Source organism: Corythoichthys intestinalis, chromosome 17 (genome assembly GCF_030265065.1).
Source record: "Corythoichthys intestinalis isolate RoL2023-P3 chromosome 17, ASM3026506v1, whole genome shotgun sequence".
Taxonomy (NCBI): Eukaryota; Metazoa; Chordata; class Actinopteri; order Syngnathiformes; family Syngnathidae; genus Corythoichthys; species Corythoichthys intestinalis.
In genome coordinates, this window is record NC_080411.1 from 39261800 (window position 1) to 39286382 (window position 24583).

The window sequence follows — 24583 nt, forward strand, 5'->3', positions numbered from 1 at the left end:
ACCTACCACAGCAAAGACCCATCGTAATATTTTTGGAATTCACTTTTCGATTATGTCAATAGGCGTAAAACTTGGTTGTGCCCCTTTCAATTTCGCATTTCAATAAAAAAAAGAACTCCAATTCAAAATACTTCACAATATCTATCCATGCAATGGAATGATTGCCAAGTTCATGGACAATGATGATAAATGCACTTTCTATAAATCTGAACCAGAGACAATTATACATCTTTTTTGCTCTTGAACTGTAATAGCTGCATTTTGGAGAGATTTTGTGCAATTTTTAGTTGAAAAAACTAAAGATACTATTGTCAATGAACAAAGTGTGATAATTGTTGGATTTAGGTCTGATATTAAAATATTATCTTTTGTTGTTAATTTAATGTTGCTGCATGGTAAATTTTACTTACTCAAGTTGAAGGTTTCAAGGTTCATGCCATATTTTCGGCTATTTCTTTTGGACTTTAATTCTTATATAGATATACTGAAGCTTACAAAGAACAAGAAGAGTATTTGTACACGTCAGTATTTGAGGGATTTGTCTTTGATTGGCTCTTAGAGTTGTGTATATTTTCTTTTGTTCTATTTTTTCTTTATAATGTGTGACAGTGATGTTGAAGTGCCTTATATTTTGAAAGAATTCTGCCAGGTGTAGTACAATATATACAAAGTGCCTCCTTTGTATTTTATTCATCATTATTATTATTATTATATGTATGTGTGTTTGTTTGCATTGCACAGTTTTGTATTTGTTGTGCAACTGTATTTGTGATTGTTTGAATTTTTTAAAAAAAGCCTCATTGTAATTTCTCCAGAAATTGCAGTTTTTAGTTAACTCAGAAATTATTGATGTATTGCAAACGATTAATTACTGAAAAAGACAAATAGACATAGACAGCAAATGAGAATAACACATCGGACAGAAAATTAAAAGATGTTATATTTCACAAGTCAACAATAATTGAAATACTTTACATTATTTTCAACAGCACACATTGATATGTGTAAATATATATATATATATATATGGCGGAAAACACTCAGGTGACTCGAAGTTCCGCTCTGAGACCCCAATTTGGCCAAATTTCAAAATTGTCCGATATGCATGTGTGATACATCATTGGAAAGCTTAAAATCTCAATTTTTGGTTGGAAGAAAAAAACTGAACAGGAGGGCAGTTAAAAAAAAAAAAAAAAAAAAACAGCAAAACCCTAACTGAAGGTGAGAGCACATGAGAGCAGAATTAAAGACGCCATGATTTTAACGAGATGTTATCGTGTACTTACCCCTTTTTGATCCAAAAACTCCATGTAGCATGTATCACCGACTGTCAAGACACAGCTGTGAATGGCCACAGCTGGATTTTGGGGGGATTTTAAGGGTGAAACATGGTCATATAGCAAGGGTCGCGATGCAGAAATCGCAGACATCAAAGAGTGGTCGAGATTTTAATTTTCATATATTTATATATATTTTCTTTTTTTTTTAATAAATTTTTTTTTGTTTGGATCGATTGTTTATCATCTAAATATCGGGGATGCGACGGTAACGAAAAAAATACAATTGAGCGATCGTTATGCGTTAGATATCCGTGACTTTTTTACAGACGCCAATTTTTTCATTGTGACGTAATTTGTTTAAAATATGCGAGTGAATAATTTTTTTAAGTGTTTTTTTTTTTTTAACTAAATATTAAACATCAATTAATGATTCTAAGCTAAAAATGACAGACATTTTGAATAATAAATACGATTACATTTTATGGCTAGGTTGAAACAAAAGCGGTTGCGCGGTGTCTGTAAACAGGGGTTTCCAGGGTAAAACGGACAAATTAAAAATAGTTGGGGGGCTTGTTGCGCCATGAATTTGCTATGGCAGCATATAGACATATTTTTCTGTTGAACACAATAGTTCTTTTGGCTTAAAATACAGCCGTTTATTTTAAAGAGTGGTGCAAGAGCAGAAGCTGCTTTTTCTGCCTTGTCTTTAGATAGATAGATAGATAGATAGATAGATAGATAGATAGATAGATAGATAGATAGATAGATAGATAGATAGATAGATAGATAGATAGATAGATAGATAGATAGATAGATAGATAGATAGATAGATAGATAGATAGATAGATAGAAAATATCAATATGTGCTTTTGAAAATAATGTAAGGATGTTTCAATTATTATTTACATGTGTATGCGTGTGTGTGTGTGTTTTTTTTTATATTTCAAGAAATATAATTAAGTTTAATATTATTTTCGATGTGAGGTACCGCGCTTCAAAGAACTGACGGAACCATTAAATAATCGTTGTTTCATTTCGGAAGGTATTAACTGAAACACAACAAAATACGGAAGTAAACTCTAGTTTCCGTTTCTGTCACCGGTTGCTACGTTACTCTCATTTTAAAAAGTGCTTAGAAGAAACAGAATGGCCGTCACTGCGGTTCATCTTGAGTCGGACGCCTTCTTAGTGTGTATGAATCACGCTTTAAGCACGGAGAAGGAAGAAGTGATGGGTTTGTGTATCGGAGAGATCGAAGTAACCCGCATCGTCCACATTCATTCCGTCATCATCCTCCGCCGCTCTGACAAAAGGAAGGACCGGGTGGAGATTTCCCCGGAGCAGCTGTCTGCCGCCTCCACCGAAGCCGAGAGGTTGGCCGACATGACGGGCAAGCCGATGCGGGTGGTGGGTTGGTACCACTCGCATCCGCACATCACCGTATGGCCTTCCCACGTTGACGTGCGGACTCAGGCTATGTACCAAATGCTGGATCAGGGCTTCGTTGGCCTCATCTTCTCCTGCTTCATCGAGGACAAGAATACCAAGACGGGCCGCGTACTTTACACCTGCTTCCAGTCGGCCCAGGTCCAAAAAGGCTCCGACTATGAGCGTGTGGAGATCCCGATCCATGTCGTCCCGCGTGAGGCCATAGGTAAAGTGTGCCTGGAGTCAGCCGTGGAGCTGCCGCGAATTCTGTGTCAGGAGGAGCAGGATACATACCGTAAGATCCACAGCCTGGCCCACTTGGACCCAGTCACCAAGATCCACAATGGATCTGTGTTCACCAAGAACTTGTGTAGCCAAATGTCTGCGGTGAGTGGGCCATTGCTGCAGTGGCTGGAGGACCGGCTGGAGCAGAACAAGCAGAGCATCGTGGAGCTTCAGCGGGAGAAGGAGAGGCTGACGCAGGAACTCAGTGCCCTCTGAGCAGAGAAAGGATTGAAGGGGAGGTGGCAATTGATGTGTCTTCATTATTTACCACAGCTGTAATATTTCATATTGTTATCATTTTGAGGGCGGGGGTCATTTCTACAGCCATCTATACAGTAGGCATAGCTGGAGCTCATCTGTGCAGTGGTACCTTCAAGTAACATCTTTGCCTTCGGCACAAAAAAAAAGTGAAGACATGTCACTTAAGAAAAAGCCCATGTTGAGGCACTCACTAGTAAAGGTGCGGCAATACTGCCTTGTTTCCTTCCATCTTTTCAATGTTGTTGTCGTCATTGTTTTTTTGTTTATATTTCCCCCCAAAATCTGTCCAGGACGTACTAGTAGAACAAGTACATCAGTAAAAGCTGTGCATTAGTTGATGGCTGTTTACTAATAAAGTATCACTTGGAAAATATTTGCTAGTATGACAGTGTTCACTTGTATTATTATTTAAGTGCAAACTATTAATGTAGTTGTTCAACTAGTGCTCAAAACTGACTTTCTGGTGTGGACAAAGAACATACTAGTAAATGTGCAATTCAAACTACAGTTCATTGAATACATTGCCATAGACTCCCTCTTAATAGACTACATTAATACTGACTCTAGGTACATTTGAAGTACATTTTCTGGATTTTTAGGTTGAGTGATTTCCTTTCTCCCTGCTGGGAAAAACTGTTGGAACTAACAAATGATTCTTGCAATTGTCAAAATAGCCATTTAGTAAGTAACTTTTGAGTTTGAGTTAGTACCTGACACGCTTCACCACTTTGTATTTCCAGCAGTCTGAATTCCCATTCAAGCTTTATTGTGTGATGATGTGTCACATGCTTTGGGCATCTTGCACTTTAAGACACTAAAATATATTTTTTTCTAGTGATGTAAAGCGTTATATTATTGAAAATCAATTGATGAATTTAAAATTAAAAACGTTAATAAATTGTTTTGCATGAATTGACATGCATATTGAGGCAATCCAACCTAATTATGTTAAAATATGATTTCACCAGATGAAATGACTGTGCCTTTAGACTAATGAACATGCCTTTGTACATACTGTAATACTTTAAATAAAGACCGTGAAAGGTGCAAGTTTTGTTTTGATCTTATTTCTCGCTCTACTGCACCACACCAAAGCAATCTGTACTGCCCAGAGGTGGGTAGAGTAGCCAACACTTTTACTCAAGTAAGAGTAGCGTTACTGTAGAATATTACTCAAGTAAAAAGTAGTCATCAAAAAAAGTATTAATTGAAATGACTACTCAAGTAATTAGTTACATTGTGAGTAACTACTTACAATGTCTGATTAGAAATAAAATAATGGCACATATTTTTCCTCGGCACACTATAACCTCTTACATGACCATAGAAGGCCAAAAAGATTACACAAAATCTCTAAATTCAGATCAGAACAACACTATTAAACATCACCTGTCCAAAGCGCTTGAGTGCCCTCTAGTGGAGAAACATTGTTAACTGATATAATGGGAGTCATGTGGTTATTGTTGCGATGTCACATTGGGGAAACTAAGCCACTGTTGGCATCTTTGGCAAAAATAATATAGAATAGAATAAAGAGTAAAAATTAAATGACTCGTGTAGCCCAAAGTCGCGGAATAAGAGTAGTGTTTTTTTCTTCATAATCTACTCAAGTAAGAGTAAAATAGTTTTGCATTGTAAAACTACTCTAAGAACTACATTTTTCTCCAAAAGTTACTCAAGTAAATGTAACGCGATACTACTCACATGTGGTACTGCCTAAGAACTGTTAAACATTTCTATGCACTAACAGCAAAGTACTATCTTTAAAGATTTCATTGTTTTAAACATTTTATATTTCCAGATTAAAACCATAGGCAGAGGTGGGTAGTAATGTGTTACATGTACTCCGTTACATTTACTTGAGTAAGTTTTTGAGAAAAATGTACTTCCAAGAGTAGTTTTACTAAACTATACTTTTTACTTGAGTAGATTTTTGAAGAAAAAACATTACTCCGCTACAATGGGCTACACAAGAGTCGTTACATTTTTCCTCTTTATTCTACATATTAGATTTATTATTTGCCAAGAATAGAAACGTGCCTGGTGTATTACTGGGGTAGCGCTACTGATTTCACCAATGAGACGTCCCAACAATAATCACATGACTCCACTATACCAATAAGACGTAAGATTGCCGTTATATCTTCATGCCAGCCTGTTCAATCGTGGTGTCTTTAAAGCACCGTAAAAAAGGAAGTATTTGATGTAGAGCGCTACCCTCAACATGACTCGAAAGCACGGATTTTAACCTCTCTCCCAGTTTTTATTTGGTACTGATTGACCTCAGAAAACTGGAGATATGATTGTTTTAATTTCAAAATAGTAATTATGAAGGAACTCTTCACCATTCAAACAAGGAACTTTTTTCTCCACCAGAGGGCACTCATGCTCTTTGGATGAATAATGCTTCATTTATGTAATTATTTTTATATATATATATATATATTTTTTTTTGTAGTTCTTTGGCTTAATGTAGTAATGTAATGGGTTATTGAACAGTATCATTATAACAACAATTCATATGGTTAACTTTGTGCTCAGAAAAAATACCATTGTTTAAAAAAAAAAAAAAAAAAAAAAACACAAAATCCAGCAAAAATAGAAGCAGTTACTCACAATGCTATTCATTACTTGAGTATTCTTTTCACCAAATATTTTTTTTACTTGTACTTGAGTACATTTTTTTGGACGACTACTTTAACTTGAGTACCGTAATATTATTTTGAAGTAATGCTACTTTTGAGTAAAATTTTTGGCTACTCTACCCACTTCTGACAATAGGCAGAGTTTGACTTTTGTGGGAGGGGGGACAAAACATGTTGATGACCCCGGAACGCAGTGTCATCAATAATATATATATATATATATATATATACATATATATATATGCTGTTTGTGTTCACATGATCCGTTCGAAAAATAGTTTTGACCCATTATGAAATACTTTGTAGGATTATTGTTCATTTCATTCATTTTTTTTTTTTTTTTTTTTAAATTTGCTTTACAAGTATTGACAACATTTTGCCGGCGACGTCTTTATTTTAAAGGGGAAGTTAATAATTTTTATTATTATTGATATTAACAGATCTAACATGGTCGAATTAATTCAAAATGCAGATCATTGTTCGAAAAACCAATGCGGCAAAAACAATGTCACACAAAACTGCTGTAATTCATTTCATTTTGCAGGACTAGTTTTTTCGATTCGTAATGCGACCACACTGAGACAAATGATTCGGCCACTCGTGCTCAGTCAATCCCTTTTGTTCCCACAAAAAAAAAAAAAAATATGTGATGAAAAAACCAATATGATATCTCTTAACCCTGCTTGTCTAGACGGCCTGTTCCCTGCAGAGCTGCTGGATTGCAAAGGTTGCTGTTCATTCTACAATTATTGACATGCAATGGTATGTTAATAACTTTATCCTGACATAGCCAACACTATTGCTTGCAAGGGTCATCGGTGGTTCTCACGGGTGCATATGTTTTAATATGGGTATGCTAAGCAAGCACGATTGATTCGCGCTAGTTTCCGGAGCCCTGAACTAACAAACTAACAAACCCTCGCTTACTGGAACATTAAGCCTTATGTCAAAAAATCTGAACTGAACTACATTCCTCTTTAAATTCATTTATAGAAAAATCAATTACATGCAATGACATTTTTCAGCCACCAGGGGAGGCAATGCCCTCTGCATCTCCGCCTATGATGAAAACGATTAGAAATAGACCTCTCCCTCTAAGCAATAACACTAGTTTTTCTACATCATGCTCTGTATTTTAGGTATTCATTCAAGTGAGGAATCAACATAAAATGCTAACAGCTGGTATATAGTACTGATGTAAGTAAAATTGAAATCTGGTTGACTCAGAGCAGTGTTCACACCTAACTGTTGATGTAATTGATCAAAATGTCTCGCAGTCGGACATCCGGGAATTAATGACGTCACCAGCCACAACAAAGCATCGCCATAATGAAATGGGGGCAAAGCACGAGTCACAAGCAGTTGCTCTGTCGTGCATTGTAGAACAAACGCGTTGAACTTTTGTCTTATTTGCGGTCTTTTTTTTCCGTTGGAATGATTAAAAGTTGCCGTGTTGCGGGTTGTAACACAAGGAAGAGTTCTGAGCCACATTTGAAGTTCTTCATTCTTCCTCGTGAGAAGAAAATGACAAGCAATTGGCTGAAAGCAATAAATCGAGGAACAGTAAAAGAACACGGTTCCGTGGACCAGGCACATTTACGTTTGCAGCCGACATTTTATTACTGGGTTTTTTTTCCCCCCAATTAGCTGCTAGGATTCAATAGACTAGGCAGTGGTTATTATTACCGGAACCAACAACTCGCAAAGCGTTATTTTTCTTTTGCCGTGAACTGCTCTGATCAGTCAATCTGTATATTATTGGCCTGGTGGGAATTGGTTATTTTTGCCATGACGTGTTCACGGCTAAATAACGCTTGGAGGCGAATTACCGGTTACTGCAGAAATAATCACTCCGTATATACTACCAGTTTTCGTAGTTCCACACAGTAAATATTCCACGTAATTGATAAAGGTCATCTAACTGGGTGACTTTATGAGGTAGTAGTAGATTTTTCCGAACTCCACTGCAGGCAATTCCTTTGGATTGTTTATCCAGCTATCAGCTGCGACTTTGTATGGGCAGATTTGCAGGCCAATACACGTTTGCCTGGCACGGCCAGGCTGTTCTCCCTGTATTTTTCAAACACTGAGAGAAAAGTCTGGGACCCAGCCCATGAACGGCCTCTCGAGCAGGTACAAAATCAATTGACAAATCAGATTCGTTTATTTGCGTGACGTGTGAAGGGGAAACGATATCGTCATCGCACACACCATATAAGTGTCTGCATTAGTCTAACACATATATAGTCTAACACATACATATGACACCGTCTATGTGTTTGCATTACTCTAACACACGTAATATAATTAATCAGGAAATAGTATCATTTTCATATTTACGGTAGGACTACGCTACTAATATAAAATAAATAGAACACCATAGTTTAATGAGAGGAAATAGAAGAGATACACAATGCCGTCTTATCACAGGAGTGACGCACCAACTCTGGCAAATCTGCTCTCCCAGCAAACTCCAAGGACAAAGCGCTTTGTCCTAAAACAAGCACAACCAGCCCGGACAGCAAAGTTGATAGCGGGCGTCCCAATCCGCGCACGAACCTAAGCCGCCCAAAACCGGCCACAGCGGGGGTGGCACAAAAGCAACGCCCAGAAACGCCTTCGACAAGACCCGCGTCAGCAAAGACTTCAAAAAGACTGGACACTGAGATAAGACAGATTTCTTCTGCTTGGAAACATGTAGCCTTGTTTTGGATCCAGAATTGTCCCTCCGTCGTCTGTTTTTGCCTTGTTTTTGACCATTGTCGACGAATAAATTGTCAACCTGTTTTCGGCGAGTGTTCTTCAAGCTTTTGAAACATGGAGTCAGTGTGCAAAGGGTTAACACAGGAACGCGCGGAGTTTAGCTTCCTCCTGGCCTGGCTCTTCGGGGGCGTCGAGCGGCGGAGCACATTTCCGTTCTGTTGCCGGCATCCCCGTGCGGTTTGGGCTGGGAGGACTAAATTCCTTCACGTGTTCTTAACGAGCAACGTCACTCTTGCGCGTCGAAAGTCGTCTCCACAACAACACAGATGGTGAACAGGAGAGCCGAGAATATGTTCCAATCCACGGTAAAATCAGTTTTAAATTACCAAAAACACATCGACACGAGTCATTGACAACAGTCTGTCTCGCGCTAGCCATGTTGAATAAACTCTGCTCTCCTCGTATGTTTACTTCCGCGCCCAAGTCCCTCGTCCTGCCCTCGTCATTTTACTAACGTCACGTCTGCCCGTCGCTGATTGGTCCACTCCGCTGTCTGTTTGCTGTGGCTTGCTCTGCCCTGGAAATTGTATCCGCTGAATGGTGGCCAGACTCAATAGCTGGAACAGCGGTGAGTCTGGTGTACCAGGCAAAATACACACTAGTTTTAAGTTATATTGCCTGCTTGCGTCTGTCGGCAGTGACTCGTGATAATAATAAGTAATGTTTAAGATGTTTATATGAAAAAAAGACGCAAAACACAGCTGGAATATATGAATTTCAGATAACGTTTGTCTACGGATGTTTACCTGTACGTGCCCCCCTCTCAAAATGGCGACACGTTGCTATGCGAGATGACGTCGTCGTGACATCACGCCGACTTCTTCTATGGGGCTGAATGGAGAAATTTAAGACACCATATTTTTGGGGCTATAAAATACACCGGATTATTAGGAGCCCCATCAATGAATGATTTTTTTGGGGGTGGGGAGTGGGTTATGTAATTATTATTTTATTTATTGGTTTAACGCGGGGGTCGGCAACCTGTGTTTTCAGAGCCGCATGCAGCACTTTAGCGCTGTCCAAGTGGCTCCCTGGAGCATTTTCAAAAATGTTAGAAAATGGAAAAAGATGGGGGAGGAGAACATATTTTTTTGTTTTGATATGGTTCCTGTAGGAGGACAAAAATGATACAAATATTCTTAACGTTTTCCAATGCTGTAAAAATGTGTAGAATAAATATTAAATTTCAACATTTCTGTCAATGAAGATTTGCATCATAGCCTGCGACACACGTATTTATCTGTAAACAAATTCCATTACTTCTGAGGAAGTTAGAGGAGCGCAAAAATAGATTTACGAAGTGGATTGCATGGCCAAACTCCACTTCTGCTGTAAGTTTTGTTGCAACCCGGGAGATAATAATGCATGGAAAACCATTCACAGATGGTGAGTACATGAAGGAGACATTCATAAACATATCAGAACACCTGTTTGCAGACTTCAAAAAGAAAAACGAGATAATAAAGAAAATCAAAGACATGCCCAGATAAGGAGCATGTAATACACGTTCCATTTTTTCCCCCCCGAAACCTCAAAATAAAAATGACATTAAAAAATCTGATTTCTTTATTGCATTTCTCTATTTCATAAAAGCAATGAAACAATTCATTAATATTGTAATGACGTTAAACTTCAGGTGGCATCATACAACAGAGTAGTCACGTGGTGCGTTGGATGCACTGAAGGGAAAATAAACATTGAATCATGAAGGGTCATTAACTATTTTTAGCCAACTTAGTCTTTTTAATAGTAGCGTAACATAGCTAATACAGATAGATACAGCATGTGTTGCTATCATTATAAAGCTTATGTAATGCTTTTAATTTTTTGCGACTTCTGACATATTTCTATTTTTTTTGGTCCAATATGGCTTTCAACATTTTGGGTTGCTGACCCCTGGTTTAATGAATGATGAATGTGTGTCTTGAGCACATTATTGAAGAAGTGTAATAGTTATAGTTATGTTCCAAAAGGAAGAAAAAAAAGGTTTGAGGTCATTAAGCATAAGCACAACAAGAATTCATACATAACAAACGCTGTAAATTTTGGGGAGGATTTTAAATATGTCTGGTAGTCCAAAAGATACAGTAAGCCATTAATTTCAATAATGAAGATGGAGGATGAATAAGTATTAATCAAACTTCCATTGATGATCTGGTCTGGTCTAATCTGACCACTTTTTTAAGAGCCACTGTCATCTAAAGAATTTTGTGAAAAAATCAAAATATTGCGGCTGGCCCTCTGTTTGTTTCATCTGTTTGTCTACTGCTTAGCAGTCAGAGGTAGTGATTGTCTTCATAAGCATGCCCATCATAATGAACTAAAATATGTCAGGAGGAGTCCATTTTCATTCGTTCGTCTCACTTTCAATAATATCCTCTTCCTTTATACCGAATCAAAATGGTCCTTGTTATTAGCCATTTTATTGACTGTGGGGAAAGACAGCGGCGGGAGTGGAGGTAGATGAGTATGGCCACTTGGAAGCATGTGTCCTCCACCCGTACCAAGATGGATGATCTCTGTGGATAGCCTATCTATCTCTTCAGATTGTCTTCTCACCAGTTCCTGAAGACTCCAGATCTGACTTCTGTCTGCCCGCATGCTACAGGCCTGAAGATGCTTACCCTGAGTACACACAAGAACAATGGTGTTTGTAGTTCAGGCTGATTTAAGATAACCATTAAATACATGTAAATGTTCATATTAAACCACGTCATTTCATTCTCTGGGCATTGAATCGTAAAAATGTATTATATTCTGTATTTCAATTTATTTGAGTATGAAAGTGTTAAGTACCCCTTATTGCACCCTCCCTTTTTTTAATGTACAGTGAAGGGGATAGTTACTTTTCTGGCAGACACTGTATAACTGTTTGCATTTGTCTAACACATTCATCATAGTAAAGCATTTAACCATAGTTTAAATAAACAAACTCCATGCCCTTTGACACAGTAAGGTGGACCAGCATATCAGCCCTCGCCTGATCAGCAAAGGAAAAGACGTCAGCATCACTTCGGTGGGGTCAGGACACCCCCGCCATACCAAGGCAACAAGTTGATAGCTCGGCGCCTTTGACGTCAAGGCATGCCGAACCCCCACCTCAGTTGCCTTGGCAACCATGACCCAGCCACCAAAGATGACACACGAACATGACCGCCCAAACCTGTCACAGCAGGATTATCCCAAGACAACACCCAGGCAAGCCTTGCGCCCGGCCCACTCCACCACAGCTTTCAAAAAACTGAACATTTTAGCTAACAACTGTCACTTCTCGGGGGACATTCCGATGTCTCCGTTGTTTTGCGGACACTGGATCCAGCATTGCCTCTCCGTCGTCTGTTTGCCTTGCTTTTTGATCATTGTCGATGAATAAATTGTCAACCTGTTCTCGGTGAGCTTTCTTTAAACCGTTCAAAATGGAGACAGTACAAAGGGTTAACACTGGAGTGAACGCGCAGAGTTTGGCTTTCCGGCTGATTTGCTGGGGCCGCGCAAGTGGTACACCTACTGGTTCGGCTGTCGCTTTTCCGGCGACTTGGCTGGAAAGCCGAATTCCTTGAAGCCGAATTCCTTCAACAGTGTTAACGACACTTAGCATATACAATGTTAGCATAGCGCCCAAAAATATCAAATCTAGGTTTTAAGGAATAAAACACTTATTTTTGGTGAACACTTGCACCTCTTGCATACATTTGCTTTTTTAGGTTGAAAAGTGATAATTAGAAATTAACATTTGTAATTTAATTACAATTTTCTTTTGCCGAGTGTAAAGTTTCATCTCCATCTCCTTCTTTTGCTCATAAAGACTATTCAAGCAGCGGAGACGATCTGTGTTGCTCCTTGTCATCTCCATCAGACCCTCGCGTGCATGTTGTACTTTTTTCTAAACGTAACACAGGGGGGAAAAAATTAGATATTTATATAATAATCCAAGCTGACTCCCGTGCACAATTTAACGTACATCCCATTGTGCGATGTCTTTGGCATTCGCAGCGTCTCGCAAGATTTTTTCCTGCTTCATTTCTGCAGCTGTCTTGTTGCCACACAGGGTCTGCAGAACCTCCATGTCAACCTCTCTCCCAAACCTTGTCATCATCAACTGGTGGCACAGCTTCTCCAGCGCTACACCAAAATACAAACACATTCGATTGGGTGATCATATTTAGAGAGCTGAAGACCTCAAGGTTTTTGCCTGCTTTAGTCTTACACAGAATGTCATTGCTCATGTCCTTGCGTTCCTTGATTAGCCTGATGTGCTGCTGACGAGCCTGACGATACACCTCTGTCTGCTGATGCTTCTCTACTACCAACTCATTCACTCGCTCCTCCAGCCGTTTCAGTTCTGTTCTAGTGAGCACCAATGCCGGACTAAGGTCTGAAGGCACTTGGCCAGACACACCAATCTCAATCTGGGAATCAATAAGGGATACTCAGTTGGCAGAAGACAGTGATGATTAATCCAGACAACACGTTTTCTTTACCTGGTGAAGTCGAAGTGGAACCACAACATCTAGTTGATTCATCTTCTGTTGTTTCTCCCTGTTGACTAGCTCCAAGTCATCCTCAGCTGCCTTAAGACTGATTTTCACTGACTTCATCTGGAAGTGCACAGCTAAGAAATCAGGTACATCTGAAACTCTTTTGTTTATCTGCTGAACTTTAAGAAATCACTGTACATTACACTACATTAATTTACATATGATAAAATCAGGATAATGTAGAATTTTTTTTTTTTTTTTTTACATATATGTCAATTTTCTTGGCAGTATAGTTTCACTATGTAGTCACAAAAAAAAAACAAAAAGCAAATCCCATGTAAAACCACACTAAACTTTTGCAAGGACTACAACTAGTTTTGCACCAATACCATTTTTTGGCCCTTGATACCAATACCTGGCTGGGTGATATTGGCCGATACTGTACCGATACCATGTTATATATAGAGTATACTATATATAGAGTGGTATGGAATAAATATCTGAACCGTTTGGAATTTCACACATTTCTTCATAAAATCACCTTCAAATGTGATCTGATCTTTGTCAAAATCACACAGATGAAGAAACAGTGTCTGCTTTAACTAAAACCAAACATTTGCAGGTTTTCATATTTTAATGAGGATTGTATGCAAACAATGACAGAAGGGGGAAAATAAGTAAGTGAACCATCACATTTAATATGATGCCCCCCGCCTTTGGCAGCAATAACTTCAACGCGACACTTCCTGTAGCTGCAGATTAGTCAGGCACATCGATCAGACTAATCTTGGCCCATTCTTCTTTTCAAAACTGCTGAAGTTCAGTCAGATTCCTGGGATGTCTGGCATGATACTCTGTCTTTAGGTCATGCCACAGCATCTCAATGAGGTTCAAGTCTGGACCTTGACTTGACTCCAGAACTCCACTCCAGAACGTGTATTTTGTTCTTCTGAAACCGTTCTGAAGTTAATTTACTTCTGTGTTTGGATCATTGGTTTGTTGGAGCATCCATCCTCTTTTTAGCTTCAACTGTTTGACAGACAGCCCCAGGTTGTCCTGAAAAACATCCTGATAAACTTTTGAATTAATTCTATCATTAATGATTGCATATTGTCCAGGCCCTGATGTAGGAAAACAGTCCCAAATCTTGATGCTCCCTCCACCATGCTTCACGGTGGGGATGAATCGGTGTGTTGTTGATGGTGAGCTGTTCCATTTTTCCTCCACACATGACGTTGTGTGTTTCTCCTAAACAATTCAACTTTGGATTCATCAGTCCACAAAATATTTTGCCAAAACTTCTGTGGAGTGTCCAAGTGCCTTTTTGCGAACATTAAACGGGCAGCAATGTTTTTTTTTTTTTTTTTTTTTTTAGACAGCAGTGGCTTCCTCCGTGGAGTCCTCCCATGAACACCTTTCTTGGCCATAGTTTTACATATAGTTGATGTGTGCACAGAGATATTGGACTGTGCCAGTGATTTCTGTAAGTGTTTGGCAGACACTCTAGGGTCCTTTTTTTACCTGAGTATTCTAAGCTGAACTCTTGGCATCATCATTGGTAGACAGCCACTCCTTGGGAGAGAAGCAACAATGCCAAACTCTACATTTGTAGACAACTTCTCTAACTGTCGATTGATGAAAATCCAGACTTTTAGAGATGGTTTCGTATCCTTTCCCAGCTTTATACAAATCAGCAATCCATGATTGCAGGTCTTGATACAGCTCTATTGACCAACCATGATGCACATCAGACAATGCTTGTCATCAAGACAATTCTTACCAGGTGTGTGTTTTATAGTGGGCAGGGCAGCTTTAAACCACTCATCAATGATTGGGTACACCTTACTTAAATTGTTTGGTAAAAATCAGTTTCCATTGCTCTTTAAGTCTCCAAGGCAGAGGGTTCACTTACTTATTTCCCCCCTTCAGTCGTTGTTTGCATGCTATCCTCACTAAAATATGAAAACTTACACTGATTCTTCATCTGTGTGATTTTGACAAAGATCAGATCACATTTGATGGTGATTTTATGCAGAAATGTGAGAAATTCCGAAAGGTTCAGATATTTTTCATACCACTGTAAATTTACCAGATTAAATTAGCTGGTCCCCATTAACCACGAAAAATGAAGGATCACTGTACTCCTTTTTGTAGACCACCTTGGGTGGGGTGACCCGGTACAGGACATGTCATTTTAGTGCCATATCGGGACCCATATATACCATTACAACACTAACTATGACATTGACCACACAATCACACACAACTGGCCAATAAAAAATATTGTAAACCTTCTTAACAATGGAGTCACACTCCTTCTCTAGTTGTTCAGCACTCTTCTTCTCTTCTGCCAGTTGCTCTTCCAGATCCAGGCGACGCTCACGTAGCTCCAGTACATCGTCAAACAGTTTCTGCTCACACCCTGTGGCCCATGAATAGTTTCAGTGTAACACATACATGTCCACAGTCCAACCCGGGGGCCAAATGCGGCCCGTGGTCAAATTTTATCCAGCCTCTGTCATAAAATTAATAACGTCTGGCTAGCACATAGACTTAAAATTGGTCAGCAGTACTGCTACCAGCATATGAAGTAGCTTACACACTAAATGTTGCTCCTCATTTACCTACTAAAAGGCAGCAGCTCTCTAAGCAACATTACCCCGTGTGATGCTTTACTCCCAATTTTCTAAAATGGCGACAATCGACAAAAAAAAAGAAGAAAGTTGACTGCAACGGCTGACGCTTTAAAGGTAGGTGGAAATTGGACTATTTCTTAACTAAAATACGCAACAACTGTGTCTGCCTTATTTGCAAAGAGACAATCGCTGTTTTTAAAGAGTTCAATGTGAGGCGATATTGCCAAACAAGACACACTGACATGTACAACAAGATTGCAGGGAAGATGCGTTGCGAGAAATTGAAGCAACTTGTAGCTAGTTTAATTTCACAGCAGCAGTATTTCGCAAGAGCCCGAGAGTCGAAAAAGATCGCCACAAAACCTAGTTGCGAGATGTTTGAAATTTATTAATTAAAAAAAAGAATAAAGCAAATGTGACACACAGAATGGCTTACTAAAATTTGCTTAAATATATTGTTCTACTTAAAGGACGTCAGCCAAGGTTGCCCCCCCACATTTTTACTACACCAAATCTGGCCCCCTTGGCAAAACGTTTGGACACCCCTGGTGTAACTGATGCTAATACAACCCCTAGCAAAAAAAAAATGGAATCACCAGTCTTGGACAAGCACTCACTCAGACATTTTATTATGTAGAACAAACTCAGATAAAAAGCTTGAAAAAATAATGAATTAGTTCAAAAGTGCAACTCTTTAGAATTCAGAAACACTAAAAGAAATGAATAAAAAACATTGTGGTGGTCAGTAAATGTTACTTTTATAGAGCAAGTGACGGGAAATGAATATAGAATCACACCAGACTCACTCCATTCTGAGGAAAAATATATGGAATAATGAGAAACAAACAAAGAAATAACAATCAAAACTAGGGCTGTCAAAATTATTGCGTTAACGCGCGGTAATTATTTTTTTTAATTAATCACGTTAAGATATTTGACGCAATTAACGCACATGTCCCGCTCAGAAAGTATTCTGCCTTTTGGTAAGTTTTACAGCAAGGCTTTTTGTGCTGTCCAACAGCGAACTCTTGTTGTCGCTTTGCGACATGGTTTATTGTTTTCTTGACAGTTCATTATGGCTGCACGACGTCTCGGGCTGATAATGTTGTGCTTATATGGTCCTTGGACAAGATTTGTCCGTAAGTATGGTTGTTGTAAAGAATGTACATATTATGTTAGTAAGCGAAATGTTCTATTTTTTATATGAGACGCTTTTTGTTTATGTTTAGTGAACCTGTATAGCGTGCTAAGCTAACGTTGTTGCTAATGCAATGCTTGTGTACTTTTTTTTTGTAGTTTTACGACGGTCTAAAGAGGACAATGGTTTGAGGCCATTTTATTAATAAATCAGATGAAAAAGGAAGAAGTCTAATTATTGAGGCGTCGTTCACTAGCTGTCTAGCTTTGGAAAAAGTAGACGCTTCGGAGTGAGGACACCATAGACAGATTTAAATGACAGTAGAGTGAAATGCCCACTACAGTCCTTATGTATCGTATGTTGAATGTATATATCCATCTTGTGTCTTATCTTTCCATTCCAACAATTTATTTTACAGAATATATATATATAATTTACAGAAAAATATGGCATATTTTATAGATGGTTTGAATTGTGATTAATTGCGATTAATTACGATTAATTAATTTTTAAGCTGTAATTAGCTCGATTAAAAATTTTAATCGTTTGACAGCCCTAATCAAAACACATCTCTAGTATTTAGTTGCACCACCTCTGGCTTTTATGATAGCTTGCAGTCTAAGAGGTATGGACTTGATGGAGTGATAAACAGTATTCTTAATCAATTTGGTGCCAAAATGATTCATTATCCCAAACATATTTTCAATTTAAGGGATAAGAAAGCTGTCTAAAATGTCAATGTAAACTTGTGCATTTATTGAAGATTTAACCACAGCCATCTCCCCAGTGCCTTTGCCTGTATTTGCCTGACATGCAGCCCCATATCATCAAGGACTGAGGGAATTTTGATGTTTTGTTCAGGTAGCCATCTTTGTAAATCTCACTGGAACGGCACCAGACAAAAGTTCCAGCATCATCACCTAGTCCAATGCAGAATCTTGACTCATCACTGAGAATACCTTCATCTAATCATTCACAGTCCATGATTGCCTCTCCTAGCCCTTAGCAGTCTTGTTCTTTTCTGTTTAAGTGTCAATGATGGTTTCCTTTTAGCTTTCCTGTATAACAATCCCATTTCCTTTAGGCACAGTTCTGTCACATACCTTGACTCCAGCTTCCTTCCATTTCTTCTTCATTTGTCTTGTTGTACATCTTCTGTTTTCAAGACATATGGCCTTTAGTTGTTTGTGACGTTTGGATGTCTTCCTCGGTCTACCAGTACACTTAACTTTAACAACCACGCCATGTTGTTTGTACTTGGTCCAGATTTTTGATACGGCTGACTGTGAACAGCCCACATCTTGGGCAAGCATACGTGTAGCGTTACCTTCTTCAAGACGTTTAATCATCTTCTCCTTGGTCTCAAGAGACATCTCTCTTGTTGGAGCCAAGATTCTTGCGAATCCACTTGGTCCAGCAACCCTCCAAGGTGTGATAACTGTACTGTTTTTAACTGCTGACTAACAAGCAGATCTAATCTGAGGCAGGGGCCCAATGAAGGAAAGGAAATTGAACCTTGCAACCTTTCGCCACATTTCAGGCTTCAAACATAAAGATATAAAATTTTAAATTTTTTGTCAAGAATCAACAACAAGTGGGACACAATCGTGAAGTGGAACAAAATTTATTGGATAATTTAAACTTTTTTAACAAATAAAAAACTGAAAAGTGGGGCATGCAATATTATTCGGCCCCCTTGCGTTAATACTTTGTAGCGCCACCTTTTGCTCCAATTACAGCTGCAAGTCGCTTGGGGTATGTTTCTATCAGTTTTGCACATCGAGAGACTGACATTCTTGCCCATTCTTCCTTGCAAAACAGCTCGAGCTCATTGAGGTTGGATGGAGAGTGTTTGTGAACAGCAGTCTTCAGCTCTTTCCACAGATTCTCGATTGGATTCAGGTCTGGACTTTGACTTGGCCATTCTAACACCTGGATACGTTTATTTTTTAACCATTCCATTGTAGATTTGGCTTTGTTTTGGATCATTGTCCTGTTGGAAGATAAATCTCCGTCCCAGTCTCAGGTCTTGTGCAGATACCAACAGGTTTTCTTCCAGAATGTTCCTGTATTTGGCTGCATCCATCTTCCGTCAATTTTAACCATCTTCCCTGTCCCTGCTGAAGAAAAGCAGGCCCAAACCATGATGCTGCCACCACCATGTTTGACAGTGGGGATGGTGTGTTCAGGGTGATGAGCTGTGTTGCTTTTACGCCAAACATATCGTTTTGCATTGAGGCCAAAAAGTTCAATTTTGGTTTCATCTGACCAGAGCACCTTCTTCCACATGTTTGGTGTGTCTCCCAGGTGGCTTGTGGCAAACTTTAAACGAGACTTTTTATGGATATCTTTGAGAAATGGCTTTCTTCTTGCCACTCTTCCATAAAGACCAGATTTGTGCATTGTACGACTGATTGTTGTCCTATGGACAGACTCTTCCACCTCAGCTGTAGATCTCTGCAGTTGATCCAGAGTGATCATGGGCCTCTTGGCTGCATCTCTGATCAGTTTTCTCCTTGTTTGAGAAGAAAGTTTGGAAGGACGGCCGGGTCTTGGTAGATTTGCAGTGGTCTGATGCTCCTTCCATTTCAATATGATGGCTTGCACAGTGCTCCTTGAGATGTTTAAAGCTTGGGAAATCTTTTTGTATCCAAATCCGGCTTTAAACTTCTCCACAACAGTATCTCGGACCTGCCTGGTGTGTTCCTTGGTTTTCATAATGCTCTCTGCACTTTAAACAGAACCCTGAGACTATCACAGAGCAGGTGCATTTATACGGAGACTTGATTACACACAGGTGGATTCTATTTATCATCATCGGTCATTTAGGACAACATTGGATCATTCAGAGATCCTCACTGAACTTCTGGAGTGAGTTTGCTGCACTGAAAGTAAAGGGGCCGAATAATATTGCACGCCCCACTTTTCAGTTTTTTATTTGTTAAAAAAGTTTAAATCATCCATTAAATGTTGTTCCACTTCACGATTGTGTCCCACTTGTTGTTGATTCTTGAAAAAAAAATTAAATTTCATATCTTTATGTTTGAAGCCTGAAATGTGGCGAAAGGTTGCAAGATTCAAGGGGGCCGAATACTTTTGCAAGGAACTGTATATTTCCCTGAACTTGCTCTATAAAAGTAACATTTACTGACCACCACGATGCTTTTTTTATTCATTTCTTTTAGTGTTCCTGAATGCCAATGAGTTGCACTTTTGAACTAATTCATTATTTTTTCAAGATTTTTATCGGAGTTTGTTCTACATGATAAAATGTCTGAGTGCTCGGCCGAGACTGGTGATTCCATACTTTTTGCTAGGGGTTGTATGTGTTGTTGTTGTTTTTTTTTTCAAAGACTACATTCAAGCGTTCATTGGTGATTTTTACTATAACTGTTAGGAAATATGTTCTATGATAATGCAACAATTAATAAGTACATTAACTCAAGCTTGTTATTCTTTTATAGATACCCGAAACGCAAAAACATGACGCTGTCTTGGGATATAATGCTCAACAGTAGAAAGATGAACGGACCTATAGGGCATTCCTCCACCCCGGCATCTCCATCTAATCCTTCCCAATCTTCGTCATCATCATCATCCCAGTTTTCAAAATCGTCAAAATCGTCATTGCTGTCTTCATCCTCCTCTGTAAAACAAATCAATTTAAATGAATTTCATGGCTGACACATACACATTGTGACATTCTATGAGCATCCCATCACCGTCACTTCCATCCTCCTTCTTCTTGGAGCGTTTAATCTTCTTCTTGTAAACTTTGGTGAGATACTCTTCAAAATGATTGTCATCACCCAGCAAGGCGTGGAAGGATGCTGTACAAGCTTTTTCTTTCTCCTGCCGTTTCGTAATATCTTTACGCTTCAATTCCAATGCCTTTCTACACTTCTCCAGGTCAGACTGTTAAAAAGGGGATGAGATGAACACTTTTTACATTGGTCAACATGGAAATTGCATTTGCATATCACTAACAAGGCTAGATTGGGTCCGTTTAAGAACAGGGTTTCTGCAGGCATCAGCAAATATCATTTAATGCTTTTTAATGCCACTTTTAATGCCACTTTAGACTAATTTAATACCCGTGCCCAACTGCAGATAGTACTACACACACAAATTGTAAGCAGAGTTGTCCAATAATGACTTTTTAACCAATAGCCGATATTGTCCAAATCCGAAAATTGTTTTGTGATGTCCCACTGGTTACTTTAATAACGACAAATGTAACAACTTCAAGGTTTTCCAATTAAAATTCGGTGAAAAATACGGGAAAAAAACTCAATTGAAGTTATAGAAAAGCACCTATATTGCACCACTTTACTGTTGAAATGAGTGCTGCAACGATTAATCGATTAACTCGATTAGAAAAAAGCATAATAGTTTGTTTTGAAAGACTTTGCATTCAGTTTTATTGATTTGGGTGAGTATACTACTCTCTGGTGGCAACAGTGAATATGACATAACTCATATAACATTGCTGGATCCAGCTGCTCCATGTTAAGACAAACATAAGATTGTACGTTTTTGTTAGAGCTAATATGAGTTTTTTCTGCAATTTTAATTTAGTTTAGAGGTATATTTAGCACTGTTTTAAATGGGAATATGTAAGCGCATTGTTAATTTAAAAAAAAAAAAAAAAAGTAAGCATTTTAAGCTAGTGGACTTTTGCCATGCAAGTTGGCCAATTCTTCTTTTGTTGTACTTCGAGCCTCATTATTAATTTCTTTATACCATTTGAGGCTAAGCTAAGGCATTTTTTAAATTTATTTTTGAATGCGTTTATTGCTCTTGTGAAATGAAAGTGTAATTCTGCATGGTTTGAGAAAACAATCAGGAGTGTTTTTTTAATCAAATTTAATGCTCTTTTGAAAGTATAATCATAGACTTCATAATGATATTGACGGGTCGGGACACACTCCCCGGACACTTCGCCTTCAAGTAGGAGGCTGTCCCACACTCCGCTTCAGTCGGTCGAAGTCAGTCGCAGTTATTCTCAAACACATGCAGCAATCTAACGCCAAATTTAGGTCGAAACAGTACAAAAGCTGTACTGCATACAAACAGGAAGGATTGTCTCAGGAGTGAGTTGTCCGAGGATTCAAAGTAATTATTATTTTTTGTACCATGCATGCATTTTCAAATGTTGTGAAAAAAATCAATGGGAGAAATTAACCGCTACAGCAATGGCGTCATATATATTTACTTAAAATAAATGCTAACTGCCCGATTTTTTGCTTTTAACCAAGAATCGAGACTGATTTACGTTCATATCTATAAAGAATTCAGAGATTTAAGCATTTATTTATAAGAATTTTCAACGCAAAAAGCTCTTTGTGGTGATAAGGCGGCGCCACAGTGGCTTAAAGACTGGCAGCACATTCAACAAATTTACGTAAAATAAATGCTAAATGCCCGATTTTTTGCTTTTAACCAAGAATCGAGACTGTTTTATGTTCGTATCTATAAAGAATTCAGAGATTTAAGCATTTATCTACAAGAATTTTCAACGTAAAAAGCTCCTAGTGGTGATAAGGCGGCGCCACAGTGGCTTAAAGAGCAGCACATTCAACAAATTTACATAAAATAAATGATAACTGCCCGTGTTTTGTTTTTTTTTGCTTTGAACCCAGAATCCAGACTGTTTTACGTCCATATTAGGGCTGTCAAACGATTAAAATTTTTAATTGAGTTAATTTCAGCTTAAAAATTAATTAATCGTAATTAATCGCAATTAATCGCAATTCAAACTATCTGTAAAATATGCCATATTTTTCTGTAAATTATTGTTGGAATGGAAAGACACAAGATGGATATATACATTCAACATACGGTACATAAGGACTGTATTTGTTTATTATAACAATAAATCAACAAGATGGCATTAACATTATTAACATTCTGTTAAAGCGATCCATGGATAGAAAGACTTGTAGTTCTTAAAAGAAAAATGTTAGTACAAGTTATAGAAATTTTATATTAAAACCCCTCTTATTGTTTTCGTTTTAATAAAATTTGTAAAATTTTCAATCAAAAAATAAACTAGTAGGCCGCCATTGTTGATGTCAATAATTACTTACACAATGCTCATGGGTGCTGAAGCCTATAAAATCAATTGCACCCAAGCACCAGCAGAGGGCGGCAAAACTCCATAAAACACAATTACCAAGTAAGCGTTTCACTGGACTGTCATTTAAATTTGTCTGAGCGGGGCATCTGCGTTAATTGCGTCAAATATTTTAACGTGATTAATTAAAAAATTAATTAACGCCCGTTAACGCGATAATTTTGACAGCCCTAGTCCATATCTATAAAGAATTCAGGGATTTAAGCATTCATTCACAAGAAATTTCAACGGAAAAAGCTTTGTGTTTCCACTCGGTTAGCTTTGACGGATATAGGCCTCTTATTAATTGGCACCGCGCTCTGTGTCCCGTCAATGTATTATGAAGTCTATGTCCAATTACTCGATTATTTGAACTAACTAATTGCGATGGCAGCAGCACTAGTTGAAATCAAAATAGTGCAAACATTAGTTCACCAAGAAGGCACTGCAATATACAGTAACATACGGTTCACACAGTGCTTCTGTGTCAAAATAACAAAAAAGGCACCAGCTTCAGTACAGTGAATGAGGTATGTAGTGAGTTTATAGTTCATTATTTTTCCATCAATGGTCTGGTCACCATTGGTGGAATTTAACGAAGTAAAAGCAGTTCGTGACTGTACTTAAGTACATTTTTGTGTATCTATACTTGAGTACAATTTTAATTTTACTTCACTACATTTTACAGCACGTATCTGTACTTTTACCCCACTACTTTTCAAATTGTCGCCTGCGTTACATGTTTCTTTTGTTTGTTCTTTTTCTCATTGTGAATTGATAGTTTCATTTTCATTCCTCCAGCGCAATCGAACCGTGCAACTATACCGTAACTGAGCACTAGAGGCAGCAACACAAATACAACCAATTTTAGGCAGGTGAACAAGATATTGACCAACAGCGAGCAACGCGCCTTCAGAGGGGTGGGTGCTGCACACTCTTGTACAGTAGGAGGGGGTATGCTCGAGACTAGAGCATGAATTATTTCGGGAAATCCGCGGGTCATGGGACGGGAATAATAATCAACGGTAGTGGACGGGAGCGGGAGCACCTACAGTGAGGCAAATGAGTATTTAGTCAACCAGTAATTGTGCAAGTTCTCCCACTTGAAAATATTAGACAGGCCTGTAATTGTCAACATGGTTAAACCTCAACCACGAGAGACAGACTGTGGAAAAAAAAAAAACAGAAAATTACATTGTTTGATTTTTAAATAATTTATTTGCAAATCATGGTGGAAAATAAGTATTTGGTCAATACCAAAAGTTCATCTCAATACTTTGTTATGTACCCTTTGTTGGCAATAATGGAGGTCAAACGTTTTCTGTAACTCTTTACAAGCTTTTCACACCCTGTTGTTGGTATTTTGGCCCATTCCTCCATGCAGATCTCCTCTAGAGCAGTGATGTTTTGGGGCTGTCGTTGGGCAACACAGACTTTCAACTCCCTCCACAGATTTTCTATGGGGTTGAGATCTAGAGACTGGCTAGGCCACTCCAGGACCTTGAAATGCTTCTTACGAAGCCACTCCTTTGTTGCCCTGGCTGTGTGTTTGGG

The 24583-nt window shown here is 38.5% G+C and overlaps 2 protein-coding genes across 2 annotated transcripts in view; one reads left to right on the forward strand and one right to left on the reverse strand.

Annotated features, from left to right (window-relative positions):
- Window positions 1-2329: 2329 nt before the first annotated feature.
- brcc3 (BRCA1/BRCA2-containing complex, subunit 3) lies at window positions 2330-4292 on the forward strand. The gene has a single exon (XM_057819322.1). The coding sequence runs from the start codon at window positions 2427-2429 to the stop codon at window positions 3207-3209; it is 783 nt and encodes a 260-aa protein (XP_057675305.1). The 5' UTR covers window positions 2330-2426; the 3' UTR covers window positions 3210-4292.
- A 6033-nt stretch (window positions 4293-10325) lies between these two features.
- LOC130905910 (cilia- and flagella-associated protein 44-like) overlaps window positions 10326-24583 on the reverse strand; it is a 74701-nt gene continuing 60443 nt past the window's right edge. Inside the window, exons 27-34 of the mRNA XM_057819692.1 lie at window positions 20637-20829; window positions 20447-20560; window positions 15432-15562; window positions 13144-13260; window positions 12870-13071; window positions 12624-12784; window positions 12411-12545; window positions 10326-11287 (exon numbers count right to left, since the gene is read on the reverse strand). Coding sequence (XP_057675675.1) covers window positions 11048-11287; window positions 12411-12545; window positions 12624-12784; window positions 12870-13071; window positions 13144-13260; window positions 15432-15562; window positions 20447-20560; window positions 20637-20829 — 1293 coding nt within the window. The 3' untranslated portion in view covers window positions 10326-11047. The remainder of the gene's footprint in view (window positions 11288-12410; window positions 12546-12623; window positions 12785-12869; window positions 13072-13143; window positions 13261-15431; window positions 15563-20446; window positions 20561-20636; window positions 20830-24583) is intronic.

Coding starts and splice junctions, on each gene's coding strand:
- brcc3 (XM_057819322.1), top strand. CDS start 2,427: ATGGCCGTCACTGCGGTTCATCTTGAGTCGGACGCCTTCTTAGTGTGT.